This window comes from Liolophura sinensis, chromosome 6 (genome assembly GCF_032854445.1).
Source record: "Liolophura sinensis isolate JHLJ2023 chromosome 6, CUHK_Ljap_v2, whole genome shotgun sequence".
NCBI classification, from domain to species: Eukaryota; Metazoa; Mollusca; class Polyplacophora; order Chitonida; family Chitonidae; genus Liolophura; species Liolophura sinensis.
Window position 1 is genome coordinate 73,820,258 of NC_088300.1, and position 24,775 is coordinate 73,845,032.

General features: G+C 39.5%; 1 protein-coding gene across 1 annotated transcript; it reads right to left on the reverse strand.

Moving 5' to 3' along the window:
• Positions 1-1,568: 1,568 nt before the first annotated feature.
• On the reverse strand, positions 1,569-18,735 carry LOC135468452 (putative aminopeptidase W07G4.4). Its single transcript, XM_064746718.1, has 16 exons — positions 18,627-18,735; positions 18,043-18,175; positions 12,700-12,765; positions 12,296-12,378; positions 11,984-12,092; positions 11,449-11,573; positions 11,157-11,256; positions 10,809-10,884; positions 9,872-9,957; positions 9,140-9,244; positions 8,159-8,234; positions 7,454-7,572; positions 6,377-6,460; positions 5,747-5,854; positions 4,717-4,848; positions 1,569-2,601 (listed from the first exon to the last, which is right to left on the reverse strand). Exons 1-16 carry the CDS (start codon positions 18,632-18,634, stop codon positions 2,458-2,460), a joined length of 1,554 nt encoding a protein of 517 aa, XP_064602788.1. The 5' UTR covers positions 18,635-18,735; the 3' UTR covers positions 1,569-2,457.
• Positions 18,736-24,775: the final 6,040 nt, after the last annotated feature.

Consider the following 24,775-nt stretch of genomic DNA (forward strand, 5'->3'; position numbering starts at 1 on the left):
TCATGAAGCAATGTACTTGTGCTGCTCTGTCACAGTTCTGATCATGGAGCAGTGTACTTGTGCTGCTCAGTCACAGTTCTGATCATGGAGTGATGTACTTGTGCTGCTCTGTCACAGTTCTGATCGTGTGGCAGTGTACTTGTGCTGCTCTGTCACAGTTCTGATCATGGAGCATTGTACTTGTGCTGCTCTGTCACAGTTCTGATCATGGAGCATTGTACTTGTGCTGCTCAGTCACAGTTCTGATCATGGAGTGATGTACTTGTGCTGCTCTGTCACAGTTCTGATCATGGAGTGATGTACTTGTGCTGGTCAGTCACAGTTCTGATCATGGAGCAATGTACTTGTGCTGCTCAGTCACAGTTCTGGTCATGGAGTGATGTACTTGTGCTGCTCAGTCACAGTTCTGATCATGGAGTGATGTACTTGTGCTGCTCAGTCACAGTTCTGGTCATGGAGTGATGTACTGCTCAGTCACAGTTCTGGTCATGGAGCGATGTACTTGTGCTGCTCAGTCACAGTTCTGATCATGGAGTGATGTACTTGTGCTGCTCAGTCACAGTTCTGGTCATGGAGTGATGTACTGCTCAGTCACAGTTCTGTCATGGAGTGATGTACTTGTGCTGCTCAGTCACAGTTCTGATCATGGAGTGATGTACTTGTGCTGCTCAGTCACAGTTCTGATCATGGAGTGATGTACTTGTGCTGCTCAGTCACAGTTCTGATCATGGAGCAGTGTACTTGTGCTGCTCAGTCACAGTTCTGATCGTGGAGGGATGTACTTGTGCTGCTCTGTCACAGTTCTGGTCGTGGAGCGATGTACTTGTGCTACTCTGTCACAGTTCTGATCGTGGAGCAGTGTACTTGTGCTGCTCTGAAACAGTTCTGATCATGGAGCAGTGTACTTGTGCTGCTCTGTCACAGTTCTGATCGTGGAGCAGTGTACTTGTGCTGCTCTGAAACAGTTCTGATCATGGAGCAGTGTACTTGTGCTGCTCTGTCACAGTTCTGATCATGGAGCGATGTACTTGTGCTGCTTTGTCACAGTTCTGATCATGGAGTGATGTACTTGTGCTGCTCTGTCACAGTTCTGATCATGGAGCAGTGTACTTGTGCTGCTCTGTCACAGTTCTGGTCGTGGAGCGATGTACTTGTGCTGCTCTGTCACAGTTCTGATCATGGAGCGATGTAGTTGTGCTGCTCTGTCACAGTTCTGATGTACTTGTGCTGCTCTGTCACAGTTCTGATCATGGAGTGATGTAGTTGTGCTGCTCAGTCACAGTCTATAAATGGGTCAGTTTATTCACTGCTGCATGAACAGCCCAATCACTGCAGTCCACCAGTACTGACCAATAATGTCATTTTGCTTGAATGAAAGAAAACTTTCTTTGAGATAACCTCCTGTTGGGAAGTGGTTTCTGCTTATCTCTGCCTGGTTTCCTTCACACCAGCCTGCAATACCAGTGAAATATTCTTGGTTACTGTATAAAATGCCTATTATTACATAAATAATAACAAATCATGTGAACCATGAAAGTGATTCAGGGAACCATTTTTTTTTTCATCATAGAGTACATCATTAGAAGTCTAGATGTTCACATCACAAAACACGCATAATGACAGAAATTAACAACTGCACATTAATAGTACCATGATTCTATGTTATCCTCATCTAATTTTGGCATTCTCTCAGTTCTGAAGACTCCAAGCAACTGGACTCGCCAATCATTGTCAGACCTAAACACCAAGTCATTATTGACTTCTTTCGTGGCTATAAAACCATCGCTTCCTCCTAAAATTAACAAGAATACACAGAAAAATGTATACCAATGTCAATGTGCAATATATTAATTAAAAATATCTAATACACTAGATTTTCCCCAAAAGGTATACTTTCTTCTTTTGGCTCACTTAAATTCATAATTTTATAGATTAGAAAAAGAAAAAGTAAAAATTACATTGTAAAGCACTGTATGCCTTTACATTGGAAAAGCATTTACAGTGTATAAGTGTTAATGTTCTCTAACATTTTGCTATGCTATAGCTGCCAACAGTGCACCACATTTTGCTACGGTATAACTGCCAACAGTGCACCACATTTTGCTATGCTATAGCTGCCAACAGTGCACCACATTTTGCTATGCTATAGCTGCCAACAGTGCACCACATTTTGCAACGGTATAACTGCCAACAGTGCACCACATTTTGCTATGCTATAACTGCCAAAAGTGCACCACATTTTGCCTTGGATACTTTTTATTACATGCATTAATATACACTATAAATTTTAACAGGCTCTACACAGTTTTCAAATACAACAGATAAATTCAAAATTAAATTGTTCTTGAGTCATATGCAGATTACAGAAGTTAAAAATGCGGAAAGTCCTTGGCTGAAAACACAGTAAATTGTTGAAAAGTAAACGTATCAATTTCTATAAACCAAGTGATCTGGGCTTTATTTTTGTTGCAGACGGTTCAAAACAAAATGTGTTGCTAAGGCAACAATAGGGGCTCCTGTGGGGATTCCTGGGAAGGGTCCTGAGGATCCAGCTATGTCCATGTGAGAATATGGCAGAGGTTTCTCAGAGTCTATCCCGTGCTGTAATGAGACAAAATCACAAACATGTGAGAATATGGCAGAGGTTTCTCAGAGTCTGTCCCATGCTGTAATGAGACAAAATCACAAACATGTGAGAATATGGCAGAGGTTTCTCAGAGTCTATCAGGTGCTGTAATGAGACAAAATCACAAACATGTGAGAATATGGCAGAGGTTTCTCAGAGTCTGTCCCATGCTGTAATGAGACAAAATCACAAACATGTGAGAATATGGCAGAGGTTTCTCAGAGTCTATCTGGTGCTGTAATGAGACAAAATCACAAACATGTGAGAATATGGCAGAGGTTTCTCAGAGTCTATCCCGTGCTGTAATGAGACAAAATCACAAACATGTGAGAATATGGCAGAGGTTTCTCAGAGTCTGTCCTGTGTTGTAATGAGACAAAATCACAAACATGCGAGAAAATGGCATAGGCTTCTCAAAGTCTATCCCATGTTGTAATGGGACAAATTTACAAACGTGAGAATGTAGCGGGGATGTCTCAGTCTATTGAACCCGTGGTGTAATGAAACAAATGTGGAATCAAGTAGTCTCTGAAAAATGTGCCTCATTTCTGTCTACACCATTGCTATGGGGAACCAGGCCCTGGTAATAATACCTAAACCTTTTTGCATATTACGAAATGACCATATGTTTGTGTTAAACATGCATGTCAAGAAATGACCATATGTTTGTGTTAAACATGCATGTCAAGAAATGACCAGATGTTGGTATTATACACGCATGTCAAGAAATAACCAAATGTTGGTATTATATACCCATGTTAAGGAATGATCAAATGTTAGTATTATTTATGGAGGTGTATCACTAACCATGGTCAAGATGGCCAGATTTGTAAGTAAAGCTTTTGTGTATAGATTATATGGTTCCAGCTTAAAACAACACCCACATCTAGGTCGAGTCCAATAGAAAACAAAGTAAACCCATTTTGTTTTTATCTAGTGTGGTCTAGCCCACACAAATCTGAATCGGATGGCTGGCTTGCGCTGAGACTGGCCATATCATGGTCTTGGCTTTGGTGAATTATGTTCCCAGTTTCCTTTACACGTTATACCCCAACCAAAAAACACCTGATAACTGCTACTATCAATTATACCCCAACCAAAAAACACCTGATAACTGCTACTATCAATTATACCCCAACCAAAAAACACCTGATAACTGCTACTATCAATTATACCCCAACCAAAGAACACCTGATAACTGCTACTATCAATTATACCCCAACCAAAGAACACCTGATAACTGCTACTATCAATTATACCCCAACCAAAGAACACTTTCTTGTTAAACTAGAAAACACTTGATAACTGCTACTATCAATTATACCCCAACCAAAGAACACTTTCTTGTTAAACTAGAAACACCTGATAACTGCTACTATCAATTATACCCCAACCAAAGAACACTTTCTTGTTAAACTAGAAACACCTGATAACTGCTACTATTAATTATACCCCAACCAAAGAACACCTGATAACTGCTACTATCAATTATACCCCAACCAAAGAACATCTGATAACTGCTACTATCAATTATACCCCAACCAAAGAACACTTTCTTGTTAAACTAGAAAACACTTGATAACTGCTACTATCAATTATACCCCAACCAAAGAACACTTTCTTGTTAAACTAGAAAACACCTGATAACTGCTACTATCAATTATACCCCAACCAAAGAACACTTTCTTGTTAAACTAGAAACACCTGATAACTGCTACTATCAATTATACTCCAACCAAAGAACACTTTCTTGCTAAACTAGAAACACCTGATAACTGCTACTATCAATTATACCCCAACCAAAGAACACTTTCTTGTTAAACTAGAAAACACCTGATAACTGCTACTATCAATTATACCCCAACCAAAGAACACTTTCTTGTTAAACTAGAAAACACCTGATAACTGCTACTATCAATTATACCCCAACCAAAGAACACTTTCTTGTTAAACTAGAAAGCACCTGATAACTGCTACTATCAATTATACCCCAACCAAAGAACACTTTCTTGTTAAACTAGAAAACACCTGATAACTGCTACTATCATGTGAGCAGTGACGACCTATGACAATGCAGTTCACTGACTGACCTTGTCCAACCCAGAGGCCATAATCATGAAAGCTGATGGTGACTGATGACCTCTATTTGTCCTTGAAGATGGTTCATTGTTAGATGACAGTAAGTCTTCATACTCTGACTTCCCACGATGGAAATCATAATCCTGCCAAGGTAAATAATAAGTAAATGTAAGAAGATATCATCTGACAAATTTCTATATTGATAACATTGTCCAATGATTTAACTTTATTGACGTACAAGTACATGTACATACAGTGTATCTGTAGAACGCTGGATTCCTGTAAGATCAAAGCCTGTCATACAAGAGCAATCTTCCAAATGAATATTTAGAAACTTTTTAGAATTTATCAATTCACTATTTTAAAAAAATGCACATTTTTTCACAATAAAAAACAACAGCAATTGTGCAGCATGAAGGCTGAGAGGTGGTAGAACTAACTGTAGTATCCAACAAAAACATTCTTTTCTAATTCTGCTAATTCTTTTCCCTCCATGCAATAAGTCAGTAGCTTGAACAGTGGTAGTGCACAGTACCAGGCAGCCATATTGAGCTCAAAAGTGACATACTGAACAGGCAGCAAAATTCAACAAAGGAAGGACACTGTTACTGCTGACTGGATTTTTGCTCTGAATACAGCAGTATGGTGATATCAGGCTGTATTACAAGCTTACAAACTAGATGTACCTGTGTATGTACTCACCAGACATGCATGATATGATGATTGAGAAGTAAATATAGGATAATAATTTAATTGGTGACATGTACGTTATCACATCTAGTCTCTGATTTACAGCCCAGAGCACTGAATACTATTGAAGATGTCTAACATTTAAGCAGCTGCCAACTTAATGAATGCCAATAAGCTTGGTGGGTGTTTGTAGTGTTCCCTGAACTGTTAACAATGCTCAGACTTTAGAAAAGCCATCAAATATTTCACGTACATTCTGTGGCCTAAATTGGGTATGGTACATGTATATGATGTATATTGATGTCACAGTCCTTTTCTCTAATTTCGTATAAGTCTGAAAATGTTTCTTACGTCTCTCCTGATGGTGGAGATCTCAAATGGGTCACCCATTATGTCACCAGCAGCCTGCACTTTCTGTGCAGTGTTCAACTTCCTTGCTGGGCCATTATCCATAATGATCTAAAACATCAGACATGTAAGCAAATTTTGTGAAATATTAATTTTAAACACCGTATAAACATGTACATCTTAAATAATATAGTCTTAAATCGTGTCTATCTTATTTCACAGACCAGAGCAAAAGTGGAATGTTGTTCGCTAATACCAGTGTACTACCATGAAGTTAACCACTGTTTTCTGTGGCGATTAAATACCACAAAGAAAAATAATGCTACAAGGAAATCAACAAAGAACAATCAAATGGACAAGGCAAGCAGCTGTAAACTTTTCACTTGATTGATTTAATTATTTGATTGGAGTTTTGTGCTGAACATTTCACGTACTGGCAGACCTTCCCATGTACTGGGGACCGAAGAGGAACCTATCATGACCTAGACTTGAACTGACTTGAGAGCACATTGTTGAGAGGCTCCTGGCCACAGTGCTGCGCTATCATGCTAACCACTAGGCAAGAAGCTCCCCCCCCCCATAGTACATGACAGTAATCCTAACATAGTAGAATACAGAAGATTCAGAACTTACGGAATAGTTTGGTCCCATACTCTTAATGGCGTGCCCAGTCAGTGTTGCTATGGTGAATAACTGTGGGTTGACTGCCTCAAGAGCCTAAAAAGTAAAATCAGTAACAGTCCACATGTACATGTACAATATTCATCATGTACATGTAGAATTTTCATCGTGTACGTGTACAATATCCAACATGTACAATACTCAACATGTATGTGTACAATATTCATCATGTACGTGTACAATATTCAACATGTACAATACTCAACATGTATGTGTACAATATTCATCATGTACGTGTACAATATCCAACATGTACAATACTCAACATGTATGTGTACAATATTCATCATGTACGTGTACAATATTCAACATGCAGGTGTACAATATTCAACATGTAGGTGTACAACATTCAACATGTATGCGTACAACATTCAACATGTGCATTATTCAACATGGACTGAAATAGGAGCTTGAGGACACTGATAATGAGAAAAACAAGCATTCACCTTGTTGATTAATAGCAAAACAATACTGTAAATTTCTCACAAGGACATAACATCCACCTGTATGTAGGAATCTTACGTCAAAAAAGCTGATGTTACAATATTCAATCAAGAAGACAACACCAATGTGCTAAAATTAAATTGTATGGTTATCTCCTTTTAATCTACAAATAGGCCAGCTTCAGAAATAAATAATTTAACTCTTTTCAAATTACTGACAGCACCACATGTACGACCATCAAAGTTTAAAATTCGATCAAATACTGTGCCCATGTCATTAAAATTGGGGACATCTCATCCCATGAAGATATTAATATTTGAATGTCAGGGGAGATAATCACCTTCAATTCTGGAACAAAGACACTTGGCTGTATGTTTTGTTTCTTTTAATTCAGAGTATTTTTGGCACATCATTATGAAGCTCTTTCTGATCTTCTTTTACACATGTTTAAATAAATACTAATTTAACTGGTTTAATTTCAATAAAAAAACTGAAGAATTAAAATTTGCTCCATATTACCATGCCTGCGTATAAAATGTGCCGAAACACAGATATGTTTTTGTGCATAGAGTTACTTCCCCTTACCCTCTCTTTCATCCTGCAAAGAACATCTGTCATGACCATTCGGCCCTCAGCGTCAGTATTACCCACGCGGATCCTGACCCCAGCCCGTGAGGTGATGATCTCATCAGACACATAACCCTCTGCAAACATGGCAAAGGATTACATGTCAAGAATAGGGTAAAACAGAATAACAGTACCCAACTAAATGCAGCAAGGAAACGGAATTCATCAAGAAAAACAAGAACAGAATCTCAGACGTATTATTCACCGTGCAAAAACAGAAATCATCTTCACGGCTGTGTGTTCAATCAGACATACATGTAGTTATGTACAACTAGACTGCCAAGATATGTTAAAGAATGGGTGGGACATATGGTTGTATGTTTCACAAAGTGAAATAACGTACAGGTACATGTAACTGCATGTTCTGTTCAGTCACCTGGCCCAACACTGTTCACTCACCTGGCCCTACGCTGGCCCTACACTCTTCACTCACCTGGCCCTACACTCTTCACTCACCTGGCCTCACACTGTTCACTCACCTGGCCTCACACTGTTCACTCACTTGGCCGCACAATGTTCATTCACCTGGCCCTACACTCTTCACTCGCCTGGCCCTACACTCTTCACTCGCCTGGCCCTACACTCTTCATTCACCTGGCCCTACACTCTTCACTCACCTGGCCCTACAGTGGTTACTCACCTGGGCCTACATTCTTCACTCACCTGGCCCTACACTGTTCCTCACCATGGCTAATCCTCCTACGACCTTCAGGCCTTTAGGTTTAGCCAAGGACAGCATCTGTAACAAGATACATGTACATATTACCAAACAAAAACAGCTCATGGTTGCCAGAGATCTTTCAAAATAAGAATTCCTGACTTCTGATGAACTCATAAGATCAACACTCATGACTTAATTGAACAAACTGGTAAAAACTGTAAACATGTTTGAGTGTTAACATGATTATTTTGATTGCATATTGGTACACACAACACACACACACACACACACAATGTCCCTACACTATACATTTATTATCGTTTTCAATAACGTAAGACATTTAACCAGTTATGGGTAGGGTTGAACATGATATGTCATACTCAATTTTAGTAGAACACACAACTCTTCATGACAATTTACGAGAAGGAAATCTATTCATGACAGTGCAGGTTTTTTCATGACTATGATAAACTTGTTGCTCAATTCAGACTACAAGACCCTACCTATGAGGTCTTGCTTTATTTGATTTTGATTTGATTTGATTGGTGGTTTTACGCTGTACTGAAGAATATTTCACTTATACAATGGCAGCTGTATGGTGGGAGGAACCTGGCAGAGTCTGGGGGATCTGACGTCCATCCACAGATTGCTGACAAATCTTCCCACACATCTCACATTAAAATCAAACACACTGTCTTCAGCTTACCCTCTGGAGATTTCTCAGGTACACAGTAAAACTTCCAACACACTGGGCTGTATGGTATCAACAAAGTAGCAGACAGTTTCAAACTTTGCAGTGTTGCTCAGCAGCTGCATGCCAATTGTTGCATAATGCTGTATTTCTCACAACAGAACAATGCTGTATGGCTCACAACAGAACAATGCTGTATGGCTCACAACAGAACAATGCTGAGCAGATGCCACAAAGTACCATGAGATTCATGTGCTCAACCTCAAGATCCTGTATGTCACTGATAACTCACCTTGAAGAAGCCAGCCACAGCAGCTGCCCCACACTTGTCCCTGTGCATGCCAGCCATGATCCCCCCTGCCTTGATATCCAGACCCCCTGTATCATAGGTGATCCCCTGGAATACATGATACACATGTAGTGTTTTAGCAGACTCTTATCTTCACCATACTTTATATCTATGCAACCCAAGAGGTATATTTTTATATTCCACGTTGCAACAAAACTTGTCCATTTGCACATGAAAAGATTACACAAAGCTCAAATGAAACAACCTGTTTCTTTGAAGCAATACTCTCAGCAAGGCACACAATGTGACATTAAGCCAGAAGATACCAACTCCTTTTGACTTAATGTCTTGGCATTTGATATAAGCACTGATTTAGGGTAGGATAATTGCAGCCCCCTTAAACACTCACTTTTACTAGTTAAAATTTCGTATCTTAACAACTCCTACATTACAACGGATAACTGGAATCCCTGGAGCCACAAACCAGGTAAACTGTCAAGATTTTAGGTTCTGTCTTTAATAAGCCAAACACTACTTCATGGAATCACCCTCAGTTGCTGGTTTAACACCAACAGTGTTGCAAGTTCCAAACCATCACAAATGTAAAAATTTGAAAAACTGCAAATATATACAATGTACCAAGTAAATACAGCCATAACACGAAGACAGCTAAGCTATCTCCAGCCAGGACTTCCAGGGATTACCCTAGCTGTTAACACAATACTGACAACTCACTTTGCCCACGAAGAAGAGAGTGGTGTCTATCGGACCTTCTCCTTCATATTCCAGGAAGATGACCCTAGCTCGATGACGCTCCACAACTGTTGAAAAAAATTAGCAGTGGGTAGTTCCACTTGTCAAGTGCTACAATGCATCCATACTACAAAAATACGTGGGCACATGACAAAATTTAATACATGACTATTAACTCCGTTCTGGCTGTGATTTGCATCAAATCGGAACACATTATAATGTAAATGATACTCACTGTGACAGGGAGTATACTGGCTCTGGCAGAAGGCATGTTGGCTGTGTATTGCAGACATAAGGGCTGAGGCTGGCATTTACTGGGCAGAGAACTGTGATGTTTGCCATTGCCTGGGGACATATTGGCTTTGACTGTGGTTGGGGACATTCTGTATTGTCTGGCTGACAGTGGTTGAGGACATACTATATTCGATGGGGTTGACAGTGGTTGGGGGGATATACTGGCTGTGACTGGAGCGGTTGGGAACAAATTGGCTGTGACTGAAGGTGGTTGGGAACAAATTGGCTGTGGCTGAAGGTGGTTGGGAACAAATTGGCTGTGGCTGAAGGTGGTTGATGACATACTGCCTGTGACTCAAAGTCGTTGGGGAGATATTGACTGTGACAGAATGTGATTGAGGATATACTGGCTGTGACAGCATGTGGTTGGGGACACACTGGCTGAGACTATTTGTGGTGAGGTTAAACAGAGTGTCACATTCGTGTGCACATGCACAACACTTCTCTCAAGGAATGCTACAAGCTAAAATCCAAAGGCATAGGCTAAATAGCTATGTGTAGAAATGAACTTATCCAGTGCAATGCATTTTATCCTTCACACAGAGACGCAATATCAACCTCCAACTCCCCCTTAGCCCTACCCATAATACCACATGTGTACCCCTGCCTGTGATGTCATACTCACCACTGGCTGCCCTGTTCACAGCGGCCAAAACAGGAAACTCCTTTTCTATTGTTGCCAGGTCTGAAATTACCTCTACCTGTGAACAGAAAATGACACATGAATTTATCAGGGGTGTTTCATGTCTATTTTACACATACATGTATGTCAAATACAGTGCTGTCAAGAAATCTACATTAGGATCAGCGAGTTCAGTAACAACAGGGTTAGGCATCTTCCCAAGAGCTCAGTCTATTTTTATTCATTAATAAATCCAAATTCGATCATTGCTAACATAAATAGGGAAATTAATCTACCCAGGTAAGACGCTGGATAAACAATCAATGATTGCAGCAGTTCATATTTTAATACCTTTACTGCAGTATCCTTGAAGATATTCTGGATATACGCTGCAACATTGGGTGCGGCCATTTTTTCGGGATCAGATCCTCCGATGTCTCTGGCAGCAACCCTGAAGTAATACAGGATGTTATTTCATGATCATCTCAGATCAGGTTAACAAATGGAAAGTCATAAATATACGTACAATTACATGGGACATTAAATTGGGTTCACAACAACACATATACTGAATGTAAAGTCTCTTCATAAAATTGCGTTCAATGTTTAATTGCTGGTGCCAACCAGATTCTAAAAAATGCACCTTCCTGCTTCCAGTGCTGTTGCCACGGCAATTCCATTTTTTACACGAGCCTCATCATTACACCAAATACCGAGTTTCTCAGCTTTTGATGCTTTCTCAGGAAGATCATCACGGATTTCTATTGGCTGAAATAAAAATCATTTCGCCATGAATTTTGTACAATTATTTCATATTTAGAATTTAAAGAAAGAATACAATATCTAGCACATTTCGTTCACTAGTCCTGATGTTATATAAATTTCAAATTTTCAGAAATAAACATACTGGTACACAGATTTAAGATGTAAAAATATTTGGTACAGTAATACAAAAATCACAAGCTGTGTTCATTTTCATATCTTAAAGTCCCTTCATATGTCATACTTAAACCTAAATTTTAGATAGAACCAACACAGGCCAATTTTCGAAACAACAACTATTGTTATAATTACAGTGATAGCACAAGTGTGCCAACATCATACAATGCATTACATGGAAGTACAAACCAGACAGAATTTCAAAACAAGGTTGTCAGCTGTCATGACTGTGTCCTTACCACATAGAGAGCATGCAAAGCTCCCAGAGTTGCCACACTTCCTGCGAACTGGAAACTCTCATCAATAGGACGAACCAACAGGGGCTTCTTACATCCGGCCTGCAGGGCCCTGAGGATTAAACAGTAGCCATCAGTAACATACATCAACAAATACTCATCCATCACATCCAGCCTGAGGTGTGCTGGCTGGGATCATCTTTTACTACTGCACAGGTTAATTAAACAGCTTGAGAAAACTTAGCGAAGATAGAGATAAATAAACATACTTATCACCCAACAAAATTTATTTTTCCCTTTATTTTTTATTGTTACCTCTTAATTCCTTTCTGAGCTGCATCTCCAAAACGCCTTACATCATCAAAATCTCTGTTCAGGGGTCCAGTGGGTGCATATATCTGAAGCACATCCATAACAGAGTTTAACTAGAAGCAAAAATGGTCAAAAACTTGCTGAAAATAACTTCAAGTATTTCAGTCAGCGTTCGAGAACATTGTTACTACATGAGTACAGTCTATCCACCTCATGCAACATCATTTACACAAGAATTTCATTTGCATTAGGATACAGCAAAAATTAAATCACAACCAGCTTTCTGTACTCAGGTGAAACATTACAAAACTTGAAACAAGGCTTTGTCAAAGACATACAGTTTCTTCTGTGATATGCTAGAGCTGGGGTGTGTGGGTGAGTGAAGAAAAGCTAATCCTTGACCTCACCAATCGCTTTGAGGGTACAGCATCAGTCTTCACAATAACCACTTCCCTGTTGAAAGCACTATCCACCTAAAGAAAGAAAATAAACAAATGTGCCATTTGAGAATTTGTTTCCTTACTTTTCAGTTCTGTTACCTTACCCAGTCATGCAGTTTATTTCTTCCACTGGTATTTTATTCCACTTATTCTGAAACGTACCAGGATATGATTTTTGTGATATCAAACATGATTTTTCAGTATGGGGAAGCTGTTTAATGACAGAATTACATGACAGAACGTTTTACACATGTAGGCATCAAATTATGGAACTGCCTCCCAATCAACGTAAAATAAGCCTCTTCTCTATCAAGCCTTCAATCACACACTTAAAACACACAGCTATCTTCAGACAACAACTGAAATGTACATGTATGCTTTCACTGTATCAACCAGCTAGATGATACCCTCTTATCTCTCTTAACTTTACTTGTTTAGAATCTAAATGTTAAAGCCCTAAAATGTTCTTTATTATTATTATTTATTTTTCTTTTATTCTGAGATGTACTATTATAGAAAACCTTTTTGTAAGGTTAGGTACCTGTAACACTCTTGCACACATGCACATTGTTCAAACCAAACAGATGAGGGGAAAGGGCCCATCACCCACTCACTTTGTTTGTTCTCATTGTTCACACATGTACATGTGTGTGTGTGTGGGGGGGGGGGGGGGGGGGGGGTTAAAGCCAGCAATGGGACAGGAAGGGGTCAATAATCGGCCGCCTCTAACTACCCTATTTCTCCTCCTGATTGTGTCGGTTCTGGGAACAGCACTATTGGTTTTGTTGCTGCTTTTCGTATGTATGAATGTATGTACTTTCACTTTTCCACCTACACAATGCCTTATCTTGTTTTATGTATAATGATGTATTTTTTGATTGGACTCTGAAGTACATTATTCCTATATATTGTTTTCTCTGTGAAAGCCCTGGAGAAGAACAGTTTCACTGTAAATTGACTGAGCTACCTTTGATGAATAGAGATATCATTATCATATGGTAGTTTACAGTTGGAATTAACCGGGCAGAGCCGGAGGAAATAACAGAGCCATTTTTGCTTTACATCCTGCACACATGTACAATTTTAACTGCGTAAAACCTAGACCTCAGGGGGATATAACCATTGTTCCTCAAACTGATGGCCCATACACCAATGAAATAAATAAATAAATAAATAAATAACGGCTAGCTCTATAATCAAATCCAAGGGGTTCAGGAGAAAAATCCACAAAGACTTTTGGTCTCATTAATATTATCACATCACTATTAGGCTTGCCATGGACGTAGAAGAGAAGAGATTCCACCCCCATAGGCTACTGACCGAACCCAAAAACGAAGGAACAAAACCACCACGACTTCCAGGATTACCAGGTAGCCTGCATACTTAGCTAAACACATCTCCATACCTACAAAATCATGTAGGCCAACATGTAAACCCTTGGTCTCTGCTCAGTGGCAACAGCCTCTGGCATAAATACATAATATTTTGCATAAGAAACTTTATCGATCACCTGAAGAAGAAATCCACATTGCCCGCTAATCAGCATTTATGGAGGCATAACGAAAACAAAAGTCAAAGCAAAACCTTGTAAATCGCACCAAAAATATAGACATACTGGTATATAAAAACCCTAATCTGGATATAGCTGGACAGTATTGTAAATTTGCAATACAATAGCACACTAACAGATGTGAGGAGAGTTTCTATTTGACCTTCTTGGGAACTGGACTGTGTTCCTGGTGTTGGCTTAAAAAAGAAATGCGTGAATGTTGATAATTTGCTCTTGATGTGTTGTAAATATAATGAGTCCAAAATTTAGACAGCTTTCACAAGTCGGTGCTGCTAGTGGCATTTTGGTTAAATGTGATTCTTTTTCGCCAGTGAAATTCACATCTCTTCACCGTCAGGTATTAACTGTGTTACCTTGACACACTCTGCAGTCTCCAATAGGTTTCTTTGAATAAGCTACGACAGTACTTCACCCTGTCTGTCTGTCCGTCAGTCGGTAAATCTTTCAGCATGGGCCATGAGGGTCATCAGTGTAGGATTCCATATACTGTTTACAATGTCACCGAGGCGTCGTAGCTATAACCAATTTGTGCCTGGTCAGATAGCACTTACAGTCAAGTGTATCTCCATAATGATATATCAGACAATTGTCTTGTGGTACCGGTAGTCTACTTGACAAGAGCTATCTATGTGAGTTATTTTTTTATATTACATAGATTACATAACACCTGGTTGTTATTAAAATCTATTTCACTCAACGGCACAAAAGCAAAGGTATCCTGTTCTGTCAAGCAAAGGTTTCCTGAAAGGAGAGTGTTGAAAACCTAATAACTTCCAAAGAATTTTGAGTGTTCATCAAGGCATGTAGCCTGTGAAGAATCTATTACCGATATTAAGGAAGAAAGTCAATGTTTACAGATAAACGGCACTCCTTGCACTTTTTGCATGTATGTGTTGTGAAAGTTTTTCTTTCTGAAAATACTTTTACTCAAAGTTTTTAGTATATATTTACAGTTCTCTGTAAAACCGAAAATGCTGACAATCAAAATAAAGTTGTAACCTTCAGTTACTGAGAATTTTGTAACATTATCCATGGATCTCAGAAGTTCCTTGTCATAAGAACAAGAAGTGATGACATCCCCAGGAGGACCAATGGTATATCCAACCATTAAAACATAACAAGGGGACATTCAAAAATTAGTATTGTATCAAATTAAAAAGACAGAGTGCATGCTCTCTGAACCACATTTACGTCTTGCTGTCGCAACAGACAACAGAAGTCAACATGAGTTGAGGGCAGACATACCTGATAACCCATATGAATGTTGTAGAAGTACAACTGTAACGCCAGAAGACACTTATATCCCAAAACACAATGGTCTGTGTAACATTGTGAGGTCAGAAAGTGTTGACATTTAAGCTGAATGTGGTGTGCATTCCCTTTTGAAGATGGAAAGTGTTGACATGTTAGCTGAATGTGATGTGCATTCCCCTGTGAAGACGGAAAGTGTTGACATGTTAGCTGAATGTGGTGTGCATCCCCGTGTGAGGACAGAAAGTGTTGACATTTAAGCTGAATGTGGTGTGCATTCCCTTTTGAAGATGGAAAGTGTTGACATGTTAGCTGAATGTGATGTGCATTCCCCTGTGAAGACAGAAAGTGTTGACATGTCAGCTGAATGTGATGTCCATTCCCTTGTGAAGAGAGGAAGTGTTGACATGTCAGCTGAATGTGATGTGCATTCCCTTTTGAAGATGGAAAGTGTTGACATGTTAGCTGAATGTGATGTGCATTCCCCTGTGAAGACAGAAAGTGTTGACATGTCAGATGAATGTGATGTCCATTCCCTTGTGAAGAGAGGAAGTGTTGACATGTCAGCTGAATGTGATGTGCACTCCCTTTTGAAGATGGAAAGTGTTGACGTGTTAGCTGAATGTGGAGTACATTCCACTGTGAAGACGAAAAGTGTTGACATGTTAGCTGAATGTGGTGTCCATTCCCTTGTGAAGAGAGGAAGTGTTGACATGTCAGCTGAATGTGATGTGCATTCCCTTTTGAAGATGGAAAGTGTTGACATGTTAGCTGAATATGATGTGCATTCCCCTGTGAAGACAGGAAGTGTTTACATGTCAGCTGAATGTGATATGCACTCCATCTTTTGAAGATGGAAAGTGTTGACGTGTTAGCTGGATGTGGTGTACATTCCACTGAGAAGACAACAAGTGTTGACTTGTCAGCTGAATGTGGTGTTTGATAAAGAGTTTCTCTTTACTTCATTCTGGCTAATGTCATGATAAAGATTGGGATTTTAATGGTAAAAAGAAAAAAAATCAAAATCCCAATTAATAAAAATTCAGAGTCCCTTTTTTGAGAATCAGTCCCACTACAATATTTGGATGGCCTGAATCTTCTCAACACGTTTGTTTAATATATGCTGAAAGCTATGTAGTCATACATTCAGGAATGCCCAATACACTGACCAGCAGTTTTGGTCTACTTTCAATGATCACAACCTATGTGTGTGTGTGCTGAAAATCCAGCAGCTTGTCAAAACCAAATGACTTTGTCCGGTCCTCTTGCCTGTTATTCAGTATTATTTCAGTCATCATTTCAGGATTTTCAGTGTTGCCACTGTTCCAAACTACTGATTAAGGAATTAAAGGGTACAGTTGTATGAGTGGTGTGCATGTACTATAGATGTACATCCAGTAATTTTGTGTGAAACTAGATGTATTTCCACACATGGATAGCGCAGATCCTACGCGCAGAAGTAGGATTCTATTAGGACGAAGTAATCTTCCGTTATGTAATGAAATGTTGTCTTCAATGATACATGTTAAATTCTATTGGTGACTTCCACATGCAGCCATGTTGGATATCTAACAAAGGAATTTCATCGTCCTGGGCACAGAGTGGATGGCACAGTCCAGGGGGGACCATTAAATTCTTCAGTGGCAGTAAGTGCTTGTCACCCATAGCTCACACCCACGTCTTAAATGTTAAATATTGCCAAAGGTTTTAGTTTGTCCAGTTTAGCTTTGCAATGAAAGGCAGAAATTCATTTACGTGGATTGACAATGAATGCATATCCTGTTCAAATGATATTTGTTTATTTAATGGTTATTGTTTGACATTCAGATGTTTTGTGTGACTGGAACATCTCCCAATGAAACAAACACTTTCTTTTTTCTCTAGGTTAGGCTTCATTTCTCACACACACAAAAAATGCTGGATGGGTAGACGCAGAATATTTGTTTTGATATTTTCTTTTCATAATGTTCAAAGGGTGTGCTTTTAAAGATGTAAACCCTGAACGTGTGTATTTGTTCGTCATTTCATCATTGGTGAAATCAAGCTTTAGTAAAGTCTTTGATCAGTCAGTTCATCAGTGCTAAGTTTTTGATCTGCCAGTCCATCATTGGTGAAGTCTTTGATCAACCAATCAGTTCATCATTGGTAAAGTTTTTCATCAGCTAGTCCATCATTAGTGAAGTCTTTGATCAGTCATTTCATCTTTGGTAAAGGTTTTGATCAGCCAATCCATCATTGGTAAAGTCTTTGATCAGTTAGTCCATCATTGGTGAAGTTTTTCATCAGTTAGTCCATCACTGGTGAAGTTTTTGATCAATCTTTAATATCAATGTTTGACTCTCGTTGACCAGTCAGTGCAACAAGAAACCGTCTGCATCTCTTCTATCACAAAAGATTACGCCCATACCCTGTGCATGTTTGGATTTATCAATGTATTCTTCATATACGCATTACACCTGTTCAGTGATTACCTGGACCACCGTACTCACCTCTCCGTATTCCTTCAGGGGCCGTTGTAGACATTGTAAGTTACCAGTTAGTTTGTCCACAGTATCTGTCACCACGATAACCCCGTCAAACTGATCATCCTGCACGTCAAGGTTTGGAACAAGGGGAGTAACTCTGAAACAACAGATCTGCGTACATTCATGGCAACCTAGTAGCATACAAAAATGCTACTAAGCACTTTCTTTTTCAAGTACATCCCTACATGTACAATACAGACAAACTTATCACATGAGTTTTGACCAAAAAGGCCGCAGTATCGAATCCAGCTCTTGTTGAACCAACTTCGGCATTAATTCAGGAGGTTTGACGGATACCAGTAGGTTTATTCGGACTTCTCCTATTTTCTACACACATGAACTAGCTGAACGTCATTCCGTGGGTGGAAAATTCACGAGTACAGCCTGACACATCAAACCAGATACCGGTAAATGACTATATAATTCGACCAGTGATTGATCAGCACAAATGACGTGTAAGATATACAGGCATATCATCTAGGTCTACACACTGGCAGCTGGCCCCACCAAATGTCTGTCTCGGCACAGTATGTGAACACCAATATTACCTGGCCATGATCCCCGTGTTACAGTTCACGTTATGAGCTCCCGGCTAGTATCCACTGCAGACCTGCACACAATGCTGGGACTTGATCAAATATACTGCATGATGTATTGGTACAACAAGTGAAATCGAGATATGACAGAACTATGATTTACTATATAGTGTTATCAGTTTAATCGTAATGACAGTCTGGCCTACATGTAGATAAAATAGATAAAAAAAATGTTTCTATTTGACTAGGATTTAACACTGTAGGCCTGATCAGCAATACATGTATTTCACCTATAAAACGTCCGTTAGTTTTATGGGCTGAGGAAACCGCGGGACTTTCTGAAAACTACGGTGTAGGCCTATATAGCAGTAGTACACACTACTGTGACAAAACACGACATCCACATAACTTATGAAAAAAAAACTTTTCCAATTTGTGAAACACATCTGTACAATAACATGTACCAGCACTTGCCGCGATTATGACGTCTGTCTAAATTCCACATAGTAGGCTACACAATTTGTGTACACCTGGTACACGTCATTATGGATGTACAAATTTGCAACAGAGAGCAGACCAGCTGTGTTTCATGAGTTATTGATGAAATACTTAAATGATACGACAAATGTAGATGTATAGGCCTGTGTTACATGGGTGAAAGCGAAGTGATTTCCAACGAACATCACATACGACCACCAAAACGGTAAGACCACCCTACGAGAGATGTTGACAGCTTATAACCAGAAAGGAACAGAGAACAATGAATGGAATTTCAAGGATTTCTCGCCAGAGGCTGGGACTGAACTAGTGCCTAGCGATTTAAACAAAATAATAATAAACGAAAGAAAAAAGCACCATAGGTTTCGGGATATGGCGGGGTGATTCAAAACAAATTTAAAGTTAGCCGGATTTGAACGCGGCGTGCATGAAATGCAATTTGTTCTATTCTCATTTGCTTAGTCCAATTCTTTCATCTAAATATCATGATGTGAAACATGGCTTAATTAACACGTAGTAAATCACATGCATAGCTGATCTAACATCCTGAGCATGCATCGTGTGCAAGCATTGTAGTTTGTCACATTTAGAGGAATCCTTGCGAATTCCTGCTCTCATTCGGCCAGACCTAGGGCTAATTACATATCTTCTTTTATAGCCCCAGCCCAGACGTAAGCTGCCAAACACGCTTGCAAACAACTCGTTCCCTCAACTAGCCTCTGGTAGCCAGTTTTGCCGATGATTTACACGTTCGAAATCATAAAAGGCAATAGTCATATACATTCATGATACCTGGTGAAACCAACAATGGGCAGCAAACAATGGGTGCCGGTAACTTTTGCAATAAATCTTATCTGGATTATACCGGTATGTAGGCCATTCGTAAATTGTTTATTGTTGAATTGCAGGAATAGGCCTAGGCCTACAAGCATAAATCTCCCATTGCTATCATAACGAACGCCACCGTCTGCTTTACGAATGACCGATATCGTAGTACTCATGGAAAAGTATGTCAAGAAACGCATAGACAGCCCCCCCCCCCCCCCACTTCCCCCCGAATCATAAAGTACTCATTTACCCAGATCCTATATACGGAAATGGGTAAATCTGCTGAGCCGGAAGTGAATCAGAAATGACTGAGATTTTTACGTGTCCCCTTTCTTCGTTCGTGTGGCCATCTGTAACGCTCCTTGCATAGATTCTTTGACTCCAACCAGCGTAGTGCATGTGCATATGTATAAACTTCCCGGTTGGGAAAGCTCGTCAGCAACTTGGCAAAGGCCGATAGTTTACCACGGGCAATCCTGGGCTTCCTGCACACCTCGAACGGACCGCCAACGTATCAGTGAAAAATTCTGACCTTGTCTATCCTGGATCACAATATATCATGCAGAAAAAAGTGACTGGCCGCCGATTTTTTCCAGAAGCGACCATCCCTGCAAGTTGGTTTCTACGTTTTAGCTTTCGTACACCAAGAGATGAGAAAAGTGGAGTTTGGGTATTATAAATAGTTTATATTCAGAAATTTTATATTATTCAGTGGGAATCATTGTTCTTTTAATAAGTCTTTGTTTATTTCCCTGTATAGATTATATTTTATCCTGTTTTCTGTGGCTCCTGGATCCTAAAATTTTAATACAGCCGTTGGCCATACTTTTTTTTAAGCACCATTGACCGTTTTGAGGAGCCTCAATGTCATTTCACAAAGTTACTCCCCTTAGTTCGTGTGTTTATCTCCAAAAAATCCTAACAATTCTCGAACCATGCACGCAGCATGGACATCGTGTACAGCTTTAGCTTCCATTCCACACTGCTTTACCACTGTCCAGGTATTTACACGATATCTTATTAGAGCCTGAGGATATAGCGCATCGTCTTCAGCTTAGTCTGAAATACAGGCGATAAAAGGACTTGTTTTGAAAATGAGGGTCGCCGTGACCCGAATCCCATAGCCTTACAAGCGTATCCATGTATTTGGAACTTTATCATGAGCATTTTCACTAGCAAAGTAGCCTTCGACAGATATATGTAATGTAATATTGCGTTAGAAGACAACTTTTAAACTCGGCTCAAATGATTCTCTTTATCAGTATGCTGTATATGAGTACTTACGCTGCGCCTGCCATAGGCCTTCTGCTGGACACGCCGTCTATACCTTGGTCACCTGACTGACCCTTGACCCACGGTATAGTAACCTAACATGATAAGGACACAGACCTGTGTCCCCGGACTCTCAAACTCAGGCAGAACTACACTTACCTGTAGCCACAAGTTATTAGTCTGCATGGATCTCCCAGATCAAATCATGGTGTCTTTAAGTCGTAGGTTTTCTTCACACTTTCACGCTTGTACAATAGCATCTACAATAGACAGCTGTATAAAGACATTCACCTGTGTACTGTGCATATGTAGGTATCCGTGTCTTTAACTTGTCGCCTGTATTCAGCTGTATCTATAAGATCACTCATCGTGCACTGCAATTACCAAATTGCTCTTCGCCATTCACGCGCAATAAACACAATCTGCACGCGTGAATGCGTTGCATTTCAATGTTATTGCACAGAATAGGCAGACAGAATTCTTCTTAGATTCATAAGACTCAATAAATAGTTTGTTTTCGAGATTATTCATTAACTCCATTGCCACTGGTGACATATACCGTATAATGATTATAACAGAAGTGACATTCACTGGACAAGGCATTGCTTATAGATTTACAACTTCTTGGTTTATTGTCACGACGTTTCGATGCAGATACTAGCAGCACTTGATAACGACGCTAGTATCTGTATCGAAACGTCGTGACAATAAACCAAGAAGTTGTAAATCCATAAGCAACGCCTTATCCAGTGTACTTCCGTGCCAACTTCTAAATGCCACTAAAACAAGAAGTGACAGCGGCACCTCAAGCAGCGACAAATCCTTTGCAAGACTGTCTCTTTATGAAGGCCACATTGTCTTCCTTTTATAATCGAATTTCCTAACATTGAATTCCGGAACCATAGTTTCGTTAGATCATATAGCTACAAGACATAAAATAAATCTCATTTTTTAAGGTTACTAGTATGTTATGACAAAGTTAAAAACAATTTCAGACATGGTAGTATCAGAAACAAGGCTTCAAATAAACAGTTGTCACTCCAAAAAAACATCACCGCCCATTGTTCAAAAGGCGACTTGCTTTTGTGACATCACTGAGTCATTATGGTGTTTATCATTATGAATTAGAAAATGTATGCGCTCTCTACTTGCAATAGAGAAAGGTTATTATGTACATCAGGGCCTGACAGTCGCAGCGTTTTCACAAAGAGTGAGCCGTTCCGAAATAATTAAAGTTAAATAATTTGTTGTTTTTTAATTTAACGGTCTGAGTTACGCAATACACCTGTACCAGGTTTGACTAATAGAGATACGTCTTTCTGAACCTATTCAAGTACTCTCTCCTGACCTCAGTTGATGTCGGTCATTGTATGGGAGACTTGAGATTGGAACCGCGGATTCCGTGATGTGGGAACGGCCGCTAGATCAATAGCTCCTGTTACCCAGGTATATTAGATTAGCTACCCTCAGGTGACTCCACTGACAGATGTCCCCCAAACATCAAGCACGATCGCTAAATGAATCAGACGAGGAGACTTTAGGCCCCGTCCAGACTATCCAACATCTATACGCCTTAATCCCTTGTTATTCTTTAATCATGTTTTTTCGAATTCTTTCTTTCCTGTCAAGACAACAGAAACAAAGTGACCATGACAGTATGACAAACAAACGGCTTGAAGCGATACAGTTAAAGCCTTTGAACTCAAATCTATCTTTTTTAGCACTTATGAATATGCACATTTTCACCAGTCACACATAAACACGATATACATCCTTCAGGTTTCGCCCAAATAATATTTTAGGAAAGACGTGGAAGAACTGAATCATCTATATTTAATGCTAATGGTCAAGCCCAGCTTTAATTCTGATTTGGTGCAGGATATGTTCTCACTGGATATTAAGAAACCATCACAGCACTACATAAACCACATATAAGCTTCATGTGCCAAAAGTCACGGACTAGTGGATATTCTTTCTGCCCAAACTTACTGGGTAGTGTAGAAATTATACACCTCATGCAGTACAAATCGTCTCTACGGGCTGTCATATGCATGGTCATATACATGTGCCTTATGCAGTTTTACTTCCACTTTTCTCTATACCGACTACAAAGAGTTACCTTTCCTGTAAGTCAAAATGTTTTATGTAATGAATTCGGTTGTTTGCAAACTTCCAAGTGCTTGCATGTATGCGTATTTCTCAAGGCTATTCCGAAGAAAGAATTCGTTCTCAAATTAAAACTTCCTTATTTACTAAGAATAGCTCAAATTATTGTCTTCCAGCAAATGTACTCCTTGTACTATTTTGTTGTGTTAGAATATTTCTAATGTAAGAAAAAGTTATAATGCGACCTGCTTTATACGTTTTATGAACTGTTTTTACAGATTTTAAACGGTAAAGCGTGTATAGACGAGACTGATAATTTATGAAAGGTAATTACTTGGGCTATTTTAAAATAATAGCGAAAATTCGGCTGAATTTGCGTTGATCTATGCTTTTCAAATTCTGTTTGACCGGGATCCTTAACAGTATCGAAGTATGTGTAACCAGAGAGGTTCTAAAAAGATTTGAAATCGGATGTGGAAGTTATGCTGATGAAGCTTGAATAATGTTAACAACGAACAGATGGCAAAGTTATTGTTTGATTGAGATGATACCCGTTACAACTGTGTATCAGGGGTAAAGTTCACTCGATGGATAACGAGAGAATGCCGTTTGACCATTTCATCTCTCCGTTTGACCATTCACCATCAGACAACAATGATATATTCTGACTATAGACCTATATACATTTATACATATATACAGTACCAGATTGATAGTCTAGATTCATTCGAGTTTAGGAAAACAACGCGACATTCCGACGCTATTCTCCAACGATATTCAGTCGAAAATCTCGTGTAAATCTCTGGCATGCATCTGAATCTCGCTTTGGCGACTAAATCTCGCGCCTTCATCCAAAGTTTACCTTCTTGTTCATTTCTTGACCAAATCGCCTCTGAATCTAGATCAAATATCGCACAGTGCATTGATTCTCGACTTAGTCTCATCAGACTATCGCCCATATTCTACAGCTCGTCAAAATGTTGCGGTGTCCTCGAGATCAGTGATCTGAATTTTCAAGCTTATGACTTGTAAGTCAGCTTGAGGAAAGCGACATTCGGGCTCCCAACAGGAGACGAACTAAGTCTCGACATAATCTCGACTAAATTTCACATTGTACACTAAATCACGTCTGAATCTCGTTCGTATCTCACGCTGTCGTGTCAGTCTCGTCAGAATGTCGCTTTCTCATCAGGCTGGTATGAAAATATGTGTAAAGTAGGATCAGATCAATTATTTCAATTATACCGCAAACATTCTAACGAGATTAAGAATATAGGCGACATTCTGACGAGATTAATTTTAAGTAGCATTTTTCGAGCATTTTAAGTACTGGACGGGATTTCATCGAGATTCAGACGAGATTTGGTCGAGAAATGAACGAACAGACGAGATTCGAGCGAGAGTGCGAGATTTAGTTGACAACACGAGATTCAGACATATCTCTCGATGGAATCTCG

What these genes read in the sequence shown, in the direction of transcription:
- LOC135468452 (XM_064746718.1), bottom strand. An exon ending in CCCTGAAGGAATACGGAGAG is followed by an intron (nt 12,766 to 18,042) that starts GTGAGTACGGTG and finishes TTCTTTCTTTAG; the next exon opens with GTGGATAGTGCTTTCAACAG. An exon ending in TCAAGGATACTGCAGTAAAG is followed by an intron (nt 10,885 to 11,156) that starts GTATTAAAATAT and finishes TTCTGTTCACAG; the next exon opens with GTAGAGGTAATTTCAGACCT.